Below are 17,921 nucleotides of genomic sequence, written 5' to 3' on the forward strand. Positions count from 1 at the left end.
ATTTGCTAAAATATTCCGTATATTTGCCAATTTACTTTGGGGGGTTAGTGCGCTTGATGTTTAAAAATACGGGGGACAGTTCTACATGTTTTTACAACAGCATAGTGAAACCGGCACATTTGTATTTAATGTGATTACAATGAAACAGAGATAAGGTTATTTAAAACTTAGTTTTAATTAGTTCTGCGATTCGAGGTAATTTATCATACAATCACATTCTAAGGCCTATTAACCAGAGGACGTGATGGTTCCTGTACGTGAACACAAGAAAACGAAGACATCTCTGTTGATCCTGTGCGCAACATAGATATTAATTTAATTAGTTTGATTCAATTTTTAACACGTTGTAATTTGTAAATGTCTGTAGAACCCAGAGACTCTCTGCTTAACTGTAACAGAAATAGTTTATTGGTAACAGACAGTAAATGGCATTAATCCCCCTGGTTCTACTGTATTTGTTTCTTATCATTGTTCCTTTATCAATGCAAACGACTTTGGTCAAGTTGCTGTTGCTTTCTAAGGCCAAACATCCTTATATTTTTAGATCAAGTGTGAAATGAGAGGAAACCATGTATTCTAGGCCAACTTTCCAGTAAGAAAATCTGAAATTAAAAAACATTTAAATTCCTGTCTGCTGGCATGACCATATTTCTGGAACAACTCGAAAATAATTATTTTATCACTGTTGGTTCAGAATTGAATACTTAAAAAAAACTTTATTTTAGATTTCAGTTTTTAAGAACGATACAGTACAAGAGGCTATATTCTGAAATAGTCTACTGACTTTGAATATGAAGATGGTCTGATATTCTTTTGAAATTAAAACAATGATAAAGGTAAATACAGTTAAAAATAAAATGGAAAATAATGTAAGTTAATTGCTGTGGATAACAATTAAGGTGGTACATTTAATGTTGAAAACAAGTTTTAAAGGACAGTATTTCAAATAACAATGTTATCAATATAAACATATTCAATATACTAAGAGAAACGATCATATAGCAATGTGTGTACTGATATCCAGTGATTAATGCTGTTAATGCCATGCCAACATTATCCCCCGTAGAGTTATCATTAGGAGGTTCAGAAGATGGACAATTTTAGCTTGGTATTTGGCAGGAATGAGTGACAAGCTCTAGGAATAGGGTGCCTGTTACCCCTATTTACACTTGGTTGGGCATATCGGACACTTTGTCCTTCACCTGAAATGTCAGCTCTAATCCCCATCACTTATAAGAGGTCCACCTGTAAAACACAAATCATAAATAAGGAACAAGAGAATGTACAACAAGGGATGTTGGAGCAAGGAACAATCTACCAAACCATAATGTTGAAGCAGATACTCTGGCTTCTTTCGAGAAACATCTGGATGTAATCCTCCAATCAGAACAGGATGCATTGCATTACACAAAGGGTTGTGGGAGCATGGAACATGTTGCCTTGCCATGTGGTAGAAAACGATGCCCTGTTTTCCTTCAATAAAACAGCTGGAAGCGTTCTTTGTTTCAATTAACGACTTAGCCTCCGCTCAACTGGGACCGTTATGTGCATACAAATACCCCCATTAACTAACTTCTTTCTGTATTTTTTTGTTGTTCTGTAAAGTGCTTTGAGAAGTCACTTTTGAAGGTGTCAGATACAAATTTAGTTTTTTTTAAATTTATTAGTATTATTATACAATACTGAAATGTATGGGGTTCAGAAAACCAAGCATAGACTAAGAGCAGCCTTCTCTGCTCTTCCTTCTACTTTATGACTGGTCTTTGCCTTTGTTATGTCACCAACTTGAGTTCTAGTTACCGACCTTGTATTCTGAGCAGTCCACTGTCTGAATTGTTAGCACCTAAGGCCGAACAGGAAAAAAAAATGTGAAAAAAACTTCTGCCTGAATCATCGCATAGATACTGTAGCATTCCTCAGCAATCGAAACAAATAAACACTGGATTATCCCAGACTGTAATTGTAGTAGCTTATTCTAAAAAGGGTTATAATCTTATTGGTAGAAATTACAGGAATCCAAGGGTCTGAAGCAGAGGGTCAAGGTTTAATTGTCATTTTAGTGTTTTTAACTTTGTCTACATACCTTGTTGTTTGAGCTGGAAAATTTCAAAAGTTAGATTTCTGATGCTTGTAGAGATGTATGTATCTAAGGACAAATAGGAAAAAAAACAATGAGCTAAACAGCAAGAGACTGAACAAATGTGCAGATATTTCAAGCCGCAGAAAATAATAAAAAATGTCTGAAAATTACTGAGGAAATACAGCAATGCTCCAACCAGTAACTGGCAATATACAGTATATATTGTACAGTATATATATTTTTTTGCTTAACACAAATACGATCAGCAGAAAGGGCAGGGTTTTTTCAACACCTGGTGAACACGGTCAGAAAGAAAGGGCTGGTCTGAGAACAGATTATCTTAACAAGTGGCTCAATTCAAGTGTCTTTCATCTGCAAAAGATGAAACGCAGTGAAACAATTTGTCGTTGACTAGGCCTTGACCCTCATGCACCTGTTACTCGGAATACCAACCTTGCTTTTTCAGCTGGGAAATTCCTGATGTGATGTTATTGCCTAATGAAAAGAATGAAATAGAATGAGATACAAGGTACAACAATGTTGGTACAGTACATCCACCAGCTGAGAAGTGCAAGACAAAACATTCTGCAATAGTTATTGTTGTGCCTTCTGGGCTTCACACAGCTTGGCAGATGTGAAAGGAATGTCTCAAATCGCCGTTTGCCTTTGCTGCATTGCTGTGGGTTTTGCTATGTCACCTATGACCCACACTACCCCTGAAGCAAACTGTGACAGGTCAGGATTAATGAGGATTGTGATTTCAGATAACCTGCCTTTGGAGGGCGTTAGGGCCTTTTTTTTGTACATCATGTATTTTGTGTAAAATAAAGCACAAGCTGGGTTTTGTTACTCTGGCTCCATGTCCACCAATGCCTGATTCCCTACATAGGACCAAGCAGTAAAAATACAGTATAACACATACAGTAGGTTCACCTGTGGTGCATTAATTAAATAATTAGATAATTGGTGAAGGTCTCTCACACATGGGGTTCATTTAGATAAGTATTTTTTAGGGACTCACTGGGTAGTTGGTGTTATGTTGGTGTACAGTAGGTTTTTATTCAGTGACAAATTTTGTAAAACTGAAGTCTTCTTGCATGATATCTCTGTGGTTCATCATGGTTTTCCATGTGCTCAGGTCTCACGAGCCATCTGCTGAGAGTTGCATGGCAGGCCTAAATGTTTTATCAACAGAGTGAACTTGAATACGTGTTTATGAGGCATTTGGTCTGTTCCATTGTATCACTGATACAATGCTCTTTTCGTTTAACACGATCAGCAGAAAGGGCAGGGTTCTTTCAACACCTGGTGAACATAGTCAGAAAGAAAGGGCTGGTCTGAGAACAGATTATCTTAACAAGTGGCTCAATTCACGTGTCTTTTTCATCTGCAAAAGATGAAACGCAGTGAAACAATTTGTCGTTGACTAGGCCTTGACCCTCATTAACCTGTTACTCGGAATACCAACCTTGCTTTTTCAGCTGGGTAATTTCTGATGTGATGTTATTGTCTAATGAAAAGAATGAAATAGAATGAGAGACAAGGTACAACAATCTTGCTACATCCACCAGCTGAGAAGTGCAAGACAAAACATTCTGCAGTAGTTATTGTAGTGCCTTCTGGGGTTCACACAGCTTGGCAGATGTGAAAGGAATGTCTCAGAAGCTGGTAATAGTAACAGAGTAACTGAGCCTAACCAAGTACTGCAGATGAGTCTGCTAAAAACGGAAATTGCCTTTGCCTTTGCTGCATTGCTGTGGGTTTTGCTATGTCACCTATCACCCACACAGCTCCTGAAGCAAACTGTGACAGGCCAGGAGTAATGAGGATTGTGATTTCAGCTAACCTGCCTGTGGAGGGCAGTAGGGCCTTTTTCTGTACATCATGTATTGTGTAAAAAAAAACACCAGCTGGGTTTTGTTACTCAGGCTCCATGTCTACCAATGCCTGATTCCCTACATAGGACCAAGCAGTAAAAATACAGTATAACACTTACAGTAGGTTCACCTGTAGTGCATTAATTGAATAATTAGATAATTGGTGAAGGCGTCTCTCATATAAGGGTTTAATTAGATAAGTCTATTATATAGAGACTTACTGGATAGTTATGTTATGTTATGTTTGTTTACAGTAGGTTTTTATTCAGTGACAAAGTTTGTAAAACTGAAGTCTTCTTGCATGATATCTCTGTGGTTCATCATGGTTTTCCAAGTGCTCAGGTCTCATGAGCCAGCTGCCGAGACTTGCATGGCAGGCCTACAGTAAATGTTTTATCAACGGAGTGAACTTGAGTACGTGTTTATGAGGCATTTGGTCTGTTCCATTGTACAGTATCACTGATACAAAGCCCATTGAGCTACCTAGCCCCTCTGACAGCCCTTTAAAATGCCCCTTTCCCAGGCAACAGCAATCCCTGGTTAGGGGGGAAAGAAGATTCCACCCCTTATAGAGCAAAGGGGGCAGGAATTCAATACTTACTTTGGATCCTCAGGATATCCTGCGCAGCTTTCAGGATTCTCATTCCATCAGAAACTTTGGAAATCAATAAAAAAATCAATTTGCCCTAAACCATCATCATCAGGATCACCCTATCAGTTAATCAGTAATATTCTAAAATGGATTGCTGTATGTGACCTCTGTTTTAATTACGTAACACATACAGTACAATACTGTGCATGGTGTACAGGGCTCATTCCTTTACATTGAAATACTGTACATGACAAACTGGCTCCTTACCTATATAGCTGCAGCCTTTTGTGTTTCTTCATTTATAGATCCTAGGATCCACTTTTTTATTTTGCATAATTGTAGCCACATTGTATATAGTGCCATGCATATACTGTATATTGGGACAGTGAAGGCCAAATTCCTATTTTTGCTGTATACTCAAGCAATTCAGATTTGAGATGAAAAGATGAATATGAGGCAAAAGTACATAATATAACTTTTTATATCTGGGTATTTCTTTGCTTTTTGTTATTTTGTTTTAGAATAATAGCATAGGAAACCAGCAGTCATATCATCCTGCAGTTCTCAACTGGCTACCAGCTGAAGCTCAGCAGGTTTGAGCCTGGTCAGTACCTGGATGGGAGACCTCCTAGGAGGCTATGGCTGCTGCTGGAAGTGGTGTTAGTGGGACCAGTGGGGGGCACCCACCCTGTGGTCTGTTTGGGTCCTAATACCCCAGTATAGTGGTGGGGACACTATACTGTAGTAGGTGCCATCTTATGGATGAGATGTTAAACCGGGGTCCTGACTCTCAGTGGTCATTAAAGATCCCCGGGCATTTCTAGATAAGAGTAGGGAGTAGCCCGGTGTCCGGGCCAAATTTCCCCCCTCGGCTTTTACGATGGCCTCCAAATTTCCGCATGTATGATTGGCTTACACAATGGACTGGTGTCCCATCCAGGGTGTACCCTGCCTTGCACTCGTTGCTTGCTGGATAGGCTCTGGCTTCCTGCGATACCGTATGATATAAAGTGGTTTGGCAAATGACATGACAATAATCTCATAGAATAAGGCTCTGTATCTTGTGATTTTTCCACTAGAGGGTGCTGTGGACCCTTAGGCCTGGTGTGGTCTGATACAAGCCTAACTGGATTCATGAGCATCATCTGGGGCTTTTGTAAGTACTGTATGTGCACAAAAATAACAGGAGCTGTACTGCTGTCGTTATTAAGGGAACTTGTTGCACTCCGTACTTGCACATAATTCCTTTAATCTACCCAGTACAGTATAGCTTTCTGAGCCAGCTACTGGCTAGGACAAACTGAAAACTTAGCTCCCCTAAATCATAGCTAATGGTTAAGAACTCCTGTAAGCTACTGATCAGTTAAGCAAGTAAGTTGATTAGTTAAGGAGACTCAAACAATTAATCAAGGGTATTCAGTTTTGTATTCCAAATGAGTTCTTAAATAATTTAATGAATCACCTTCATAACTGACCACGATTGAAATGTTCGAAGTCTTGAGAGATTGGTTGTCAAAAAACTGTTTGCTTGTTCCTGTCTGCAATTGGGCCTGGAATGCCTTATTCTACAAAGTGCAAACTCAGATTTTTGTTTTGTGTTCTCTTTGGTCACCTGCAGGCACAATATTTTGTCAGCGTACCGTTCTCTTTCCACATGGAGTGCATCATTCTCAAGTGCTGAAGCTCCTCTGTCATGGCACTGTCTGAAGTACAGATATAAAAGAGGATGCTGAGGTTTCTTTTTTGAAGCTGATAGACATCTTTAAGCCTCTCTTTGTATTCTGAGGTAAATTTAGCAAGGTAATAGTTCCTTTATAGCTTCAGGACAGAAAGCAGCCAATCGTATTACTGTACATCGCTACTAATTTATAGTTGACACAAGACGGCAACCAAAATACCGAACTAAGAGCAAGGTAATATTTAACAAAAATAAAACAGCAAGTGCTACAGTATGTGTTTTTCATTCCTTTTTGTGAAAGCAGACCCAAATACTGTACCAGCAGTAAGACAGGGTGTTAGAAGTGATTTGATGGTCTCCAATACTCACACATCATGTATCCCTTCAACGTTAACACAAACCAGATCAGAGAGGTGAACAGCAAGAGGACATAAAGGAGCACAATGGAAATTGTGAAACCTGGAGAGGTAAAATATCAAGAGCTGGGGTAATGCTTCAGTTTAGTACATGCAAATTCTATTTATAAAACCCTTATAATCATTTACAATCTTTAAAAACATCAACAGAGTATTAAAAAACTGGTAGAAACTCACTCCTCCACTGGTCTTTGGGTTAGCAGTTAGATTGTTCTTACTGTGTATCCAACCATCCATTTTCTAATCACTTTGTCTAATAGGTTCAGGGGGCAGCCGAAACCTATCCTGGCAAGCAACAGGCACAAGGCAGGATACAGCCTAGATGGGACACCAATCCAGCATAGAGCAAACAAAGACACACACACTCACGCCAGGGTCAATTTTCCCAGAAGCCAATCAACCCACTAGTAACAAAGAGCTTATATCTTTAATATTAATCAGTAAGCTCATGGTGTGCCTCCTGTAACTGTCTACAGTGACTTGAGCAATTAAAACCTTTATTAATATAAACCCAAAGGGCGGAGTAGAGACTCTCCAGAAACAGCTGCATTCATAGAAGGATATTAGTGAATTTGCTTCACCTATTGCGAAAGCTGGTTCCCCAGCATAAAAATACAGAGAGAAGAGAGGGGTTGTCTGCTCAGGTTTTGGGATAGACCCTCGAAGTCTTCTAGACAGAGGGAGATTTAAGCTCATGGCGGGATTACTTGAGGTTAACAGAAACACTTTTGTCAAAAAAGAGACATGAAGATGTTAGTGAAGGGTTACTCCAATTAGCAGCCTTGGTTGTTGACAGTAAGAGCAGGCCTGCCAAACGGGAATGACCAGTTTGAGGTCTATTTCTGCTGCTACTTTATCACAAAGAAGTTGGGTGTGCAAACACACGGACAAAAGCTGGGTTAGAAAGGTTTTGTTATGTTAAGTTTGGTCCGGCAGCTTCCAAATTCCTGTAAAAAGGGGAGTTTTACATATACTTCCCTCAGACTACACTACCTGTTTAGGGGGATTTGTTATAGAGACGTACAGTACCTTTGGATTTGAAGGCTTTCTGGTGGACTATCTGCCTGATGTGATCTTCATTTCTCTGTGGTGCAGTCTGATTTGTGTTCAGTACCTCTTGGTCTTCTGTGGCTGCTAAAGAAATGTTATCTCTGACATCTGCTTGATATGTAGCTACAAGAGATTAGAAAATATAGAATGTTTCAGATACAGAGGCGGCACAGTGGCGGAGTGGATAGCATTGCATTGGAAAAAAATGGCCCTGCTTTGAGTGTGTGTTTGCATCCACATGTGCCCTGAAATGGACTGGTGTCCTGTCCAGGATGTATCCTGCCTGTGCTCATTGCTTGCTTGGATAGGCTCCAGCCCCCATGCAACCGTGAATTAGAAGAAGCAGTTAGAAAATGGCTTAATGAATGTTGCAGATACTGACACCAGGGCTAAAACCCTATTCCAAAATAATGCACAACTATTGCTCACCAAAAGATAACTTATTTTCATTCACTGCTTTGTAGGAATAATAGAAAAAAATCTATATAATATGTCATTTAATAATAAAGTGTATGTTAACAAATTTAGAATACACTTTTATTATACATTATCTCTTGTTTAAACTAAAACAATCACCATTGCACAAGTGATTTGAAAGAATAAAAACAGCAAAAACCAAAAGCAATGCAAAAAAAAATCTTTAAAAAGCATCAAAGAGGACAACCTGGATAATAGTATGCATTTCTCAATTTATGAAGAGCAGCACTGTTAAACGTTTCTTTTGATATGTCAGTAAAAGAGTTATGTAATTCAAATCAATTTTTCTTTCATCAGAAAGACCTCTTCTTCATACTTATCTTGGCAGTTCACATGGAAAACCTGTCTAAATGCATCACTACCTTAGGAATATAAGAAAAGTTACAAATGAGATACAACCATGTAGCCCATTTGGCAATTAGTAGTTAATTGATCCAAGGATCTCTACCAGTTGTTACTGAAAAGAAGCCAGGGTGTTAGCTTCAATATGGCTGAGTAGCTTGCTTCAGTTTCTAATGACCCCAGCTTCCAAATTATTAATCAGAGATTCTGCAACAGATTCTGCTGTTAAGTCTGATAAAGAATCAGGTTTTGTGGTCCTTGACATTTATAACCCCCCCCCCTCAGTACAGTTCCACATCCCACAATGGCTCATTAACAATTATGTGTGAGGTAAAAGTAAAAAAAAAAAGCATTCTGAAATTACATTTCAGAGTTTGATTTATAAACCTCCCTACTCGGGTGCACACTGTCAGATGGATGAATGGACTAATTTACCAAAAACTGTACAGTATTATTGAAGTGCTTGGCTTTCTAAAGATAGCTTTTCCCTGCCAAAACAGGAAGTGTCTTTTATGTGAATATAAATGTATGTACTGTATATTTTCTTTACCTGCTGGCTGTTTTCTTTCATTCTCCTGCAACTGCTTCATTACAATCGCATGGTGAAATTTAAAGTTTTCATAGATCTCACTGTTGGCCATCTTCTGTTGAGACCAGTAGGCTCCAATGCTGTGAAGAGAGCTGCTAGTATGGTTTTCTACCTGTGACCTGTAAGCTCAGTTCTCAAACTTTAAACTGAGGCTCTCATCTTACACATCTGTATTTATAGTGTTACGAGGGAATGATCTATTCAAGACACCCAAACTGTTCAGCGTGCAGTCATGTAACATTGCTTTCATTCTGAAATTAAACCACAATGTTACTATCAAAGACAATTTAAAAAATGAAGCACATTTAAACAGAAATTAGATAACTAGTGGCAAAATAAAACATTCTGAATATCAATTATAGAAAAATGTTCAAAAAGCTCTCAATGCTGAAGTCTGTTTAGACTCACTTATTTACATGGGTGTGGGAAAATACAAGGTGCTATAATTGCTAGTTAGAAATTATAATTGCATTAGAAAATGTGTTTATAGATGCAAAAGCTGTAATAATGTGCTGCAGTGGTGATATTATAGGGCCGTCCTTCGGATGAGACGTCAAACCGAGGTCCTGACTCTCTGTGGTCATTAAAAATCCCAGGGTGTTTCTCAAAAAGAGTAGGGGTGTAACCCCAGCATCCTAGCCAAATTTCCCATGCCTCCTAATAATCCCCATCTATGAATTGGCTACATTACTTTGTTCTCCTCCCCCCCCCCTCCCACTCTGACGGCAGGCGGAGCGACGCGCCGGTTGGAGTATTTCTCAGTCACAGTTAATGGCAACGCCAGCAAAGATATGGTCCAAACCACCAAATGGAGACTGATGTGCCAACAAGTGGACCCTGCTGATGCGGGATTAACGCTAGGAAAGAGAGAGAAAGAGTGGTGACATTATAGGGTGTGAATGTCACAGGGGGTCAATGCAAATCAGTGTTCTGGATAGCTACCATTTGCATCAATGTCTCACAGAAGCAGTCGGTTTGACCTACTATAGCTGATGCAGCTTTCATCTGAAGGTGTTCACTGCATCGTATGGCCCCAATCCACCCACTCAGGGCTGGCTTTGCTGCACAATAGTGGAAAGGATGGTGCTGCTTCCTACACCTGATATTGTAAAGAGTGTAGGACAGGCCAGCTTCTGTACTAATTACATTCTTGTGTTTCAGACTTAGGGTGGCGTAGTAGTTAGAATTCCCTCACAGCAGTGGGATTCTGGGTTCGCATGGAGTTTGTATGTCCTCCTTGTGGGTTTCCTTCCAGTGCTCTGGTTTCCTCCCACCGCCCAAACACGTACTGGTAGGCATCTGGGGAAATTAACACTGGTGTGAGTGTGTGCATGTCCTGTAATGGACTGGCATCCTGTCCATAGTGTACCCAGCCTTGATCCCCTTGTTTGTTGGGGTAGGCTGTGGCTCCCCTGTGACCCTGAATTAGAAAAAGCAGTTCAAAAATGGATGGATGTTTCAGACTTCAGTCCTGATTGAGGGGTTTAAGCAACACTTCCCCATGCTTCAAATCTATGACACATTAGTAAATTAGTAGAGTAACAGTTGGTATAGAGTTAAACCATTCTTAATTATGAACATAAGATTGTAATAATGAACACAAACGAGAAGAGGCCATTTAGCCAATCAAGCCCTTTTGGTAGTTAGTAGCTAATTGGTGGGAGGATGTCATCCAGATGTTTCTTGAAATTAGCCAAAGTATTGGCTTCAACAACATGTCTGGGTAGCTTGTTCTATCCGTCCACCGCCCTTTGGGTAAAGGAGATGCTTTATGCATTTATGCAAACTTCATGGTTGCTGATACAATGTCAACAGCACTTCTAAAAATGTTAGTATAGATAATGTCAAGTTGAAGTCTATACAAGAGCCCCACAGAGGCTCATGAGGGCAGACATTTTCCTGGTTTGAACTTGAACTTGAACTTGAACTTTATTGCCATATGTAACCTGTACTGGTACAATGGAATTCTTACTTACAGAAAGTCTCTCAATTGTAAAACAAGTGTAAAAAACAAAACAAAGTGCAAACAGTGCATAAAGACAATATACAAACAAACAGTAGACAATGTACAACTGTGACTGGAGATGAGTGGAGATGTGCAATAGATAAGAAATCATAATGAGGTAGATGGTGATGGTGTAGGTGTGGTCCGAGGGGGATGGCTAAATGTGTTCGCCAATCTCACTGCTTGTGGATAGAAGCTATTGAAGAATCTAGTGGTAAGTGTCCATATGCTCTTACTGTATATCTCTTGCCTGAGGGCAGTGGGGTGAAGAGCTCATGCCCGGGGTGGTGACTGTCCTCTGTGATGGCCAGAATTCTACCACGGCAGCGGTCCTCATAGAGCTGTTTAATCTCAGTGAGACCGCAGCCGATGATCTTCTGGGCCATATTGACCATTCTCTGCAGTGCCTTTCTTTCTCGCGAAGAGGTGTTGCCATACCACACGGTGATCCCGTTGGTGAGGATGCTCTCGATGGTGCAGCAGTACAAGTTCATCAACACATGTATTGGCATCCCCCATGGCTTGAGGCACCTCAAGAAATAAAGGCACTGCTGAGCCTTCTTCATGATAGAGTAGTGCTAAGCAGACAGAAAGCACACGGCTCTTCCCCTGAATGGGACACTGACCAACCACATCAAAAAAGCTGGTCCCCACTTATACCACTGGGGTAACCAGTAACTGGAGTAAAGAACCTCACTCAATGTAAGAACAGCAATGTCTGCTGCAGGGACTCACACGGTCAACCCACCAATCATGACTCCGAAGGCTTAGCCATTACACTGTGTTGCCCCCACAGAGAAGTTATACAGTTAAATGAAAATATTAACTTTAAAGAGACCACATCATTGATAAATGCTAAACAGATTGATCATAGCTGAAGCACAAACTTTTTCCTTTCTTGAGTTACAAAGTTACAAAACAAATTACTACTGAAGTTCTCCAGAGCAACACAAAAACCTATGTACAGTATTATAGTCCAAGTAGGATACTATTTTATTATTCTGGACAGAAAGGCTACTTATATTAACAGTCTAATACAGTATAAGTGTCATTATCCTTGTATTATCCAAAGATATATTGATTAGTACTTTGAAATCACTTGAAATTTCTTACTTCTATGTAACCCAAAAGCAAATTTGAAACAGTTTGTTCAGAATTGCCTTTTAAATTTAAAGTGGGACAAAACAAATAAAAAGTAGTATTGATCATTCCTCTATGTTGCTGTTGTAGAACGTAAAGTAAAGACACCCTCCCTCCACACACACAGACCTTTCATCCTCTACTTGGGAGGCTGAGAACTAACAGATGCAAAAAAAACATTAATGGGACAACACACACAGCTAGATTTTCAAGAAATACTACAACTTGTCTTACTTCACTTGACAGCCCCATGAAGTATCAGGCCTAGCAGTGAGTCCCTGTTAAATAGACCTATCACAAGGTATGGCTTTGTAAAACAAATGAGGAGAAAACCAGAGGCTATGAGAGACTGTGGCTGAGGAGCTATTTTATCTTTAAGAAAACCTTTGCAAGCGTGGTGAGACAAAAATACAGGCTGACTCCGCTTGTTTAGAAATAAAACCTAACAAAATAGTAACACCCTCACCAGCCCAAGGATTTCACACGTACGGTAAGGATGGCTCACGTCTGCATGTCCTTTATCATTTTTTTACTCCCCCTGATTGCGTCTTTCTCTGTCTCTCCCTCTTTCTGTACAATATGAATTTTATTGGCATATGATAACGTTCAATCAGAATCAAGTATGAAACAACACTTAACCAAAAGCAACAGCAAATGTGTAAAGACAGCAATAATTGTTATTAATAGTAATAAACTAAATAAACATTTTAAGAGTCCTTTCCTATTCTGTATTCAGCTCAGATTTTTTCTGTTGTCTGTTTTTATGGCTTCTTAAAGGCAAGTTCCTTAGATTTCTTAAGACCTACTGTATTGCTTACTATGTCAAAATGTCTCACTGTGATTTTTATTCCATGCACAAATTAATGGGTTACCGACTGCTCAGAGATGGCTCCATCACACTAATTTGGATTCACACATTGTGTGAATTATCTGAAAAGTACTTATCTCTTCCTGTAACAACAGGGACAAAAACTTCATTTCCTGTCAGCTATTAATTCACCCCTCAACCACATTCATTTCACAGGCTGCATTGACCAGACATTCAGTATACAGACCAGACGGGTTTTGCCAGCTGACAATAATAGCATGACAGTGGTAAATTCTTTCAGCCATATAATATGGGGAAGAATTGATGACCTATGTATAGTAACACATTCAATAATAGGATGTCAGTAATGGCTGTGCAGCCTCCAGCAGTCAACACAAACGTACTGTAGCTGTACAGAGAGTCGACAGGTCTCTGTTGCAGTCAGTCTACTTGTAAGACCATGACTCAGTATGTCAAAAACCTTGTACTTAGATTTGTAGAAGCCACAAATGTTTCCTTTTGATAATCTAGGTGTTTTTGCTGAATGACTGCTCAGGCCAGTTCTGTGGGGCTGCTTATACAGTAGGTTGGTCAATAAGGTAGATAAATTTCCTTTTCAAACCTCCACTACAGGTTAAGGTGCCCCAGTTTCTTTTTTAATCTCTGGACAATACAGCAACTAGTTGTGCTGCTCAGGCTCTGGGAAATACACAACATAACATAACATCAAAACAATTACAAACAAGAGGAGGCCATTCTGCACATTATCCTGTTTCCAGTTAACACCTCACTGAGCCAAGGATCTCATCTAGCCATCTCTTGGAAGAAGCCAGTTGTAACAGGGCAATGGGACCTGAACTGTAGATACTGGGTTAGGATGCAAGAAGAAAGCATATGAACACTCCAGAGTTCGAGTCTTGGTCCAAATTCCTCACCAGGGTATTGGAGAAATTGACTTTAGCTACTGTATAAGCAAGCTGACTTCTATTGTATACTGTACATACAGTTTAAGCTGACTATAAAAGAGGTTAGCTTACAAGGAAGGTAATCTATTTCAAAAGCAGAACTAGACCGATAAAATGTAATGCGTGTTGTAATCTACAATTTCAGAAGCTAAACATTTTGACAAAGCTTAGAAAAGTGTTTCTTTTTGTCTGTTAATGTGCCAGGGGCAGAAGTAGCTCAGGTCTGAGATCTGTCTCTCTCTCTCTGGCCAAACAGAATCAGACAGTTATCTCTCTAGTGTAAAAGATGAAGTAGGACAACTGACAACAACCGAAGTTTGTGGTCCAAACCAAGGACGGAAGGCTTGTCTGGCCACAGCCAATCAACTACTTTACCATGCTAGAATTGGGGTTTAGATATATAGGTCCTCCAAACCCCACCATCCGGTTAGGAGGAGGTGCTACACCAGGTAGCGGGTTGTTCCATAGTCTTACAACTCAATTAATAAAGACGTGTCTCATCTTTCTGGTTTTAAATGCATTCCAAGGTAGTTTACACTTGAACCCTCTGCATTGCGTTTCACTATTCACGGTTGATTTGACTTTGTAAATGTCCTTCCAGATTTTGAAAGCTTGTATCCAGTGGTCTTAAAATCTTCTTTGTTCAAAACAGAAAAAAATCAGTTCTTTTAGCCTGTCTGTATAGAATATTTCTATAAATGTATCTGGTTGCTCTTGTCTGGATTGATTCCAGAGCAGCAATATTGTATTTTCTCTATAATGTGGTGACAGATAAAGTACATAGTGTTCTAAATAAGACTTTTCTTATATAATTTTCACATAATATCATTTGATTTAAATTTTACACTCTCCCCGGTATACCCCAACTTGGTTGTCTTTTTAATTGCTTCTTTGCATAAAAATGTCAGTTCATGGATACAGCTTCAGATCCGTAGCATTCTGTACCTCAGATTATATCTTGGAAGACTGATCTGATATTTCTCCAGACAATTCATGATACCAGTGTTGTTCATCTTCTATTCTTTCACATCTTGATGATTGAACATGTCTTCATTAACCCCAATTTATTTTATATTTGTGATGGCTGATCTAATTTGCACACCGTGATGAGAACATGAAACTGACATGTTACAGATCCAGAACAAATTATGTTTGGTGATCTGAAGAGGCAGTTCCTCTTTTAAAATTATAAATATCGATGATACGAGTATCAGTTCAGGGTTTTAGCTTTCTACCGTGGGTATCAAAATAGATCAGCTAGCAGTGTTATAAGAGTACCACTTTTGTACAGGATGTCACATCCTAACAATTCTGAAAACTTTGAAATATGAAAACTTTGAAATCCATCAAGCATCTGTCAAAAAGACGGACAGCGGTAATCTCCTAAATCCTTTAATAAATAGTTCAATTTCTGTGATTGATTATAAACTATCTGCATCAGCAAACAAAATTGTCTTCATGAACTGAATGAATTTTTTTATGTACAGTGTCTGAATTCAATTTAATTTCTCATTGAAAAATACCAGAATACCTGTGACTGTCCAAAACTGAACTTACTGTACTATCAAAGAGACACTATCTCTCCCATTATTTTGTTTCCATGAGACTGCAAATAAATTATCAGTTGAGTTTCTTTGATTAGGATGATAATGTGATTTTACCTTTGGTCTGGGAGGATTAATCCTCTTTTTCCAATCTAGCAAAACAATAATTCCTTGTAATGTTATAAAACACCATAGGAGGGATAGTAATAATGATTTTCCCCCCAATGGGCACTTGTCAGGCATTAAACAGTTTAGAAAGAATATACATCTGAACAACCAAGGTAGGGCTCTCCTTCCTAAATTGTTTGTACTTGTGGGTGATTCTGTTGGGAATGCGTTTGCAGAGGCCTGGGTTCTGAATGAACAAGTGAATGATGGGTGCCTTTACACATTTTAAAATACATTTCTGGTACTGACATAATATATGAATTCTTTTGTCATATAGTACGTACTGTGGTTTCACCAGCTTCAGTTCAGAAAATGCTAAAAGGAGAGCAATAGGTGTGAGTTCAGTTGGAATAATGACACCCAGGAATGAAATGTTTATTGAGTATTTGTCACAGTAAATTTGGGTGAACCCGCTTGGCTGAGGGCCAACCCCCTGGCCATACAGTAGGTCAAGGATGCTGAGACACCCCTGCAGTATGATTAGTGGTAGCTGCAAAAGACAAATGGGAGGGAACGAAGGTACTTATGCAATTTATCTATGGTATTTTTTTTAACTTGAGGAAATGACTTCAAGAAAGATTGTTTAGGACAGCTGAGGCCAGTTGAAGTTGACTTTTGTTATCCCCCGCTGAACTTTTGTTATATTTCATCTTCCATCCCAATGTTATCATCACTATTTGGTCTGCAATGCCAACAATTGACACTTTCCACACTATTTTGTTCAGGGACTGCTGAAAGTGACCAGCACTGCAGAAACTGATGGCCCATTGACATTGACATTGTTACTTAAGCAGGCTGCCAGAACAGTCCATAGTGTCCTTTTGTGTTGTTTGTGATCACTGCTCTAGAGGCTAAAAGAGAGACAATAGAGACAGTGCTTGCAGGCCTGTGGTGCCCAGTGACTTTTTAATCTCTGTATTTTTAATTCTGGTTTTATTCTGATCAAATAAGAAATATGTACTGTATGTCACGACCACCAGCCAGCGGAGATCAACACGTAAGCGAGCCAATCAGCACCAGCAGCGGATTACTACTAACAAGCGCCGCCGCACGAGTTAACACACCTGCAATTGCTCTACCGTGCGGCATGCCGGGTTATTTATACCATTCGTACCTGATTCCCGTTGCTCGGTATTGAGTTCTCTACTTGTTGCTCAGCCTAGCGTTCTTACCCCTCTTTTGCCTTCCTGGAATTCTGCCTGCACCTTTTGCCTTCGGACTTCGGATCTCGTCTCGCCCCTTGGATTGTTTGCTATCATTGCCTGTTTTGGATTTGACCCTGTAGCTCTCTTTTCGACTACGATTCTGTCTCACGTTTTGGATTGTTCGCCACCAGTGCCTTTACCGGATCTCGACTTACCTTCGCCTTCGGACTACGACTCAGCTCCTGGATTTGCTCGGTACGTTTACTTACCTCCCTGCGACTCCTGCATCTGCATCGGATCCTTTTCACCTCTACAGAGCAGCGTTACAGAATACCGAGCCTGATTATGGATCCCGCAGACGCACAGACCCTTCGTTCCCTTCTCCCGCAGCAATCCCAAACCATCGCCCAGCTTCAATCTTCTCTCCAACTGCTCACTAACCAAGTCGCCTGGCTTTTTTCTTCCCCTGTTTCGCCGGCTCCCGCACCGATTCCTACAACGCCTTTTTTACAAACACCTGCTCCAACCACCGCGGCCCCGCCCACCACTCCCTCAACTTTACCATTTGTACTCCCGGAGAAGTATGACGGCAATCCTGCAGGCTGCAGGGGCTTTATTGCCCAGTGCTCCCTGGCTTTTCAGCTGCAGCCTGAGCGTTTTTCTACTTCTCGACAGAGGATCGGATTCGCACTTTCCTTGCTCACAGGCAAAGCATTGGATTGGGCTGCAGTATTGCTTGCTAGAGGAGATCAGCTGTTCTCTGACTTTCAGCTTTTTGCTGATCGTCTCCAGGCGCGTTTTTCTCAAAGCAACCCGAATTTGACTTGCCTTCGGCTTTCCTCTCTTCGCCAGGGCGACAGACCACTGCAAGATTATGTGGCTGAATTCCAAGCCCTCGCCACGGAGTCTGCCTGGAACCCGGAAGCTTTGGTTTGCCTCTTCGCTAAGGGTCTCTCGGAGGATCTAAAGGACCACCTGGTGCTCATGTCCTTACCAACCTGGTCTCTAGAGGCGGCTATCGCTGCGGTAGTTGAATTGGACACTC

General features: G+C 40.2%; 1 protein-coding gene across 2 annotated transcripts; it reads right to left on the reverse strand.

Annotated features, from left to right (window-relative positions):
* Nucleotides 1–808: 808 nt before the first annotated feature.
* On the reverse strand, nt 809–17,619 carry LOC107077588 (uncharacterized). Of its 2 annotated transcripts, none has more exons than XM_069195892.1 (10): nt 17,146–17,619; nt 7,673–7,816; nt 6,597–6,686; nt 6,190–6,252; nt 4,559–4,612; nt 3,549–3,590; nt 2,534–2,575; nt 2,084–2,146; nt 1,805–1,843; nt 809–1,245 (listed from the first exon to the last, which is right to left on the reverse strand). In XM_069195892.1, the coding sequence occupies exons 1-10, from the start codon at nt 17,168–17,170 to the stop codon at nt 1,217–1,219; spliced, it is 591 nt and encodes a 196-aa protein (XP_069051993.1). In that variant the 5' UTR covers nt 17,171–17,619; the 3' UTR covers nt 809–1,216. The 2 variants fall into 2 exon arrangements, with proteins under 2 accessions (XP_069051993.1, XP_015204512.1); XM_015349026.2 differs by lacking the exon at nt 17,146–17,619 and adding an exon at nt 9,063–9,406.
* Nucleotides 17,620–17,921: the final 302 nt, after the last annotated feature.

Source organism: Lepisosteus oculatus, chromosome 11, assembly GCF_040954835.1.
Source record: "Lepisosteus oculatus isolate fLepOcu1 chromosome 11, fLepOcu1.hap2, whole genome shotgun sequence".
NCBI lineage: Eukaryota > Metazoa > Chordata > Actinopteri > Semionotiformes > Lepisosteidae > Lepisosteus > Lepisosteus oculatus.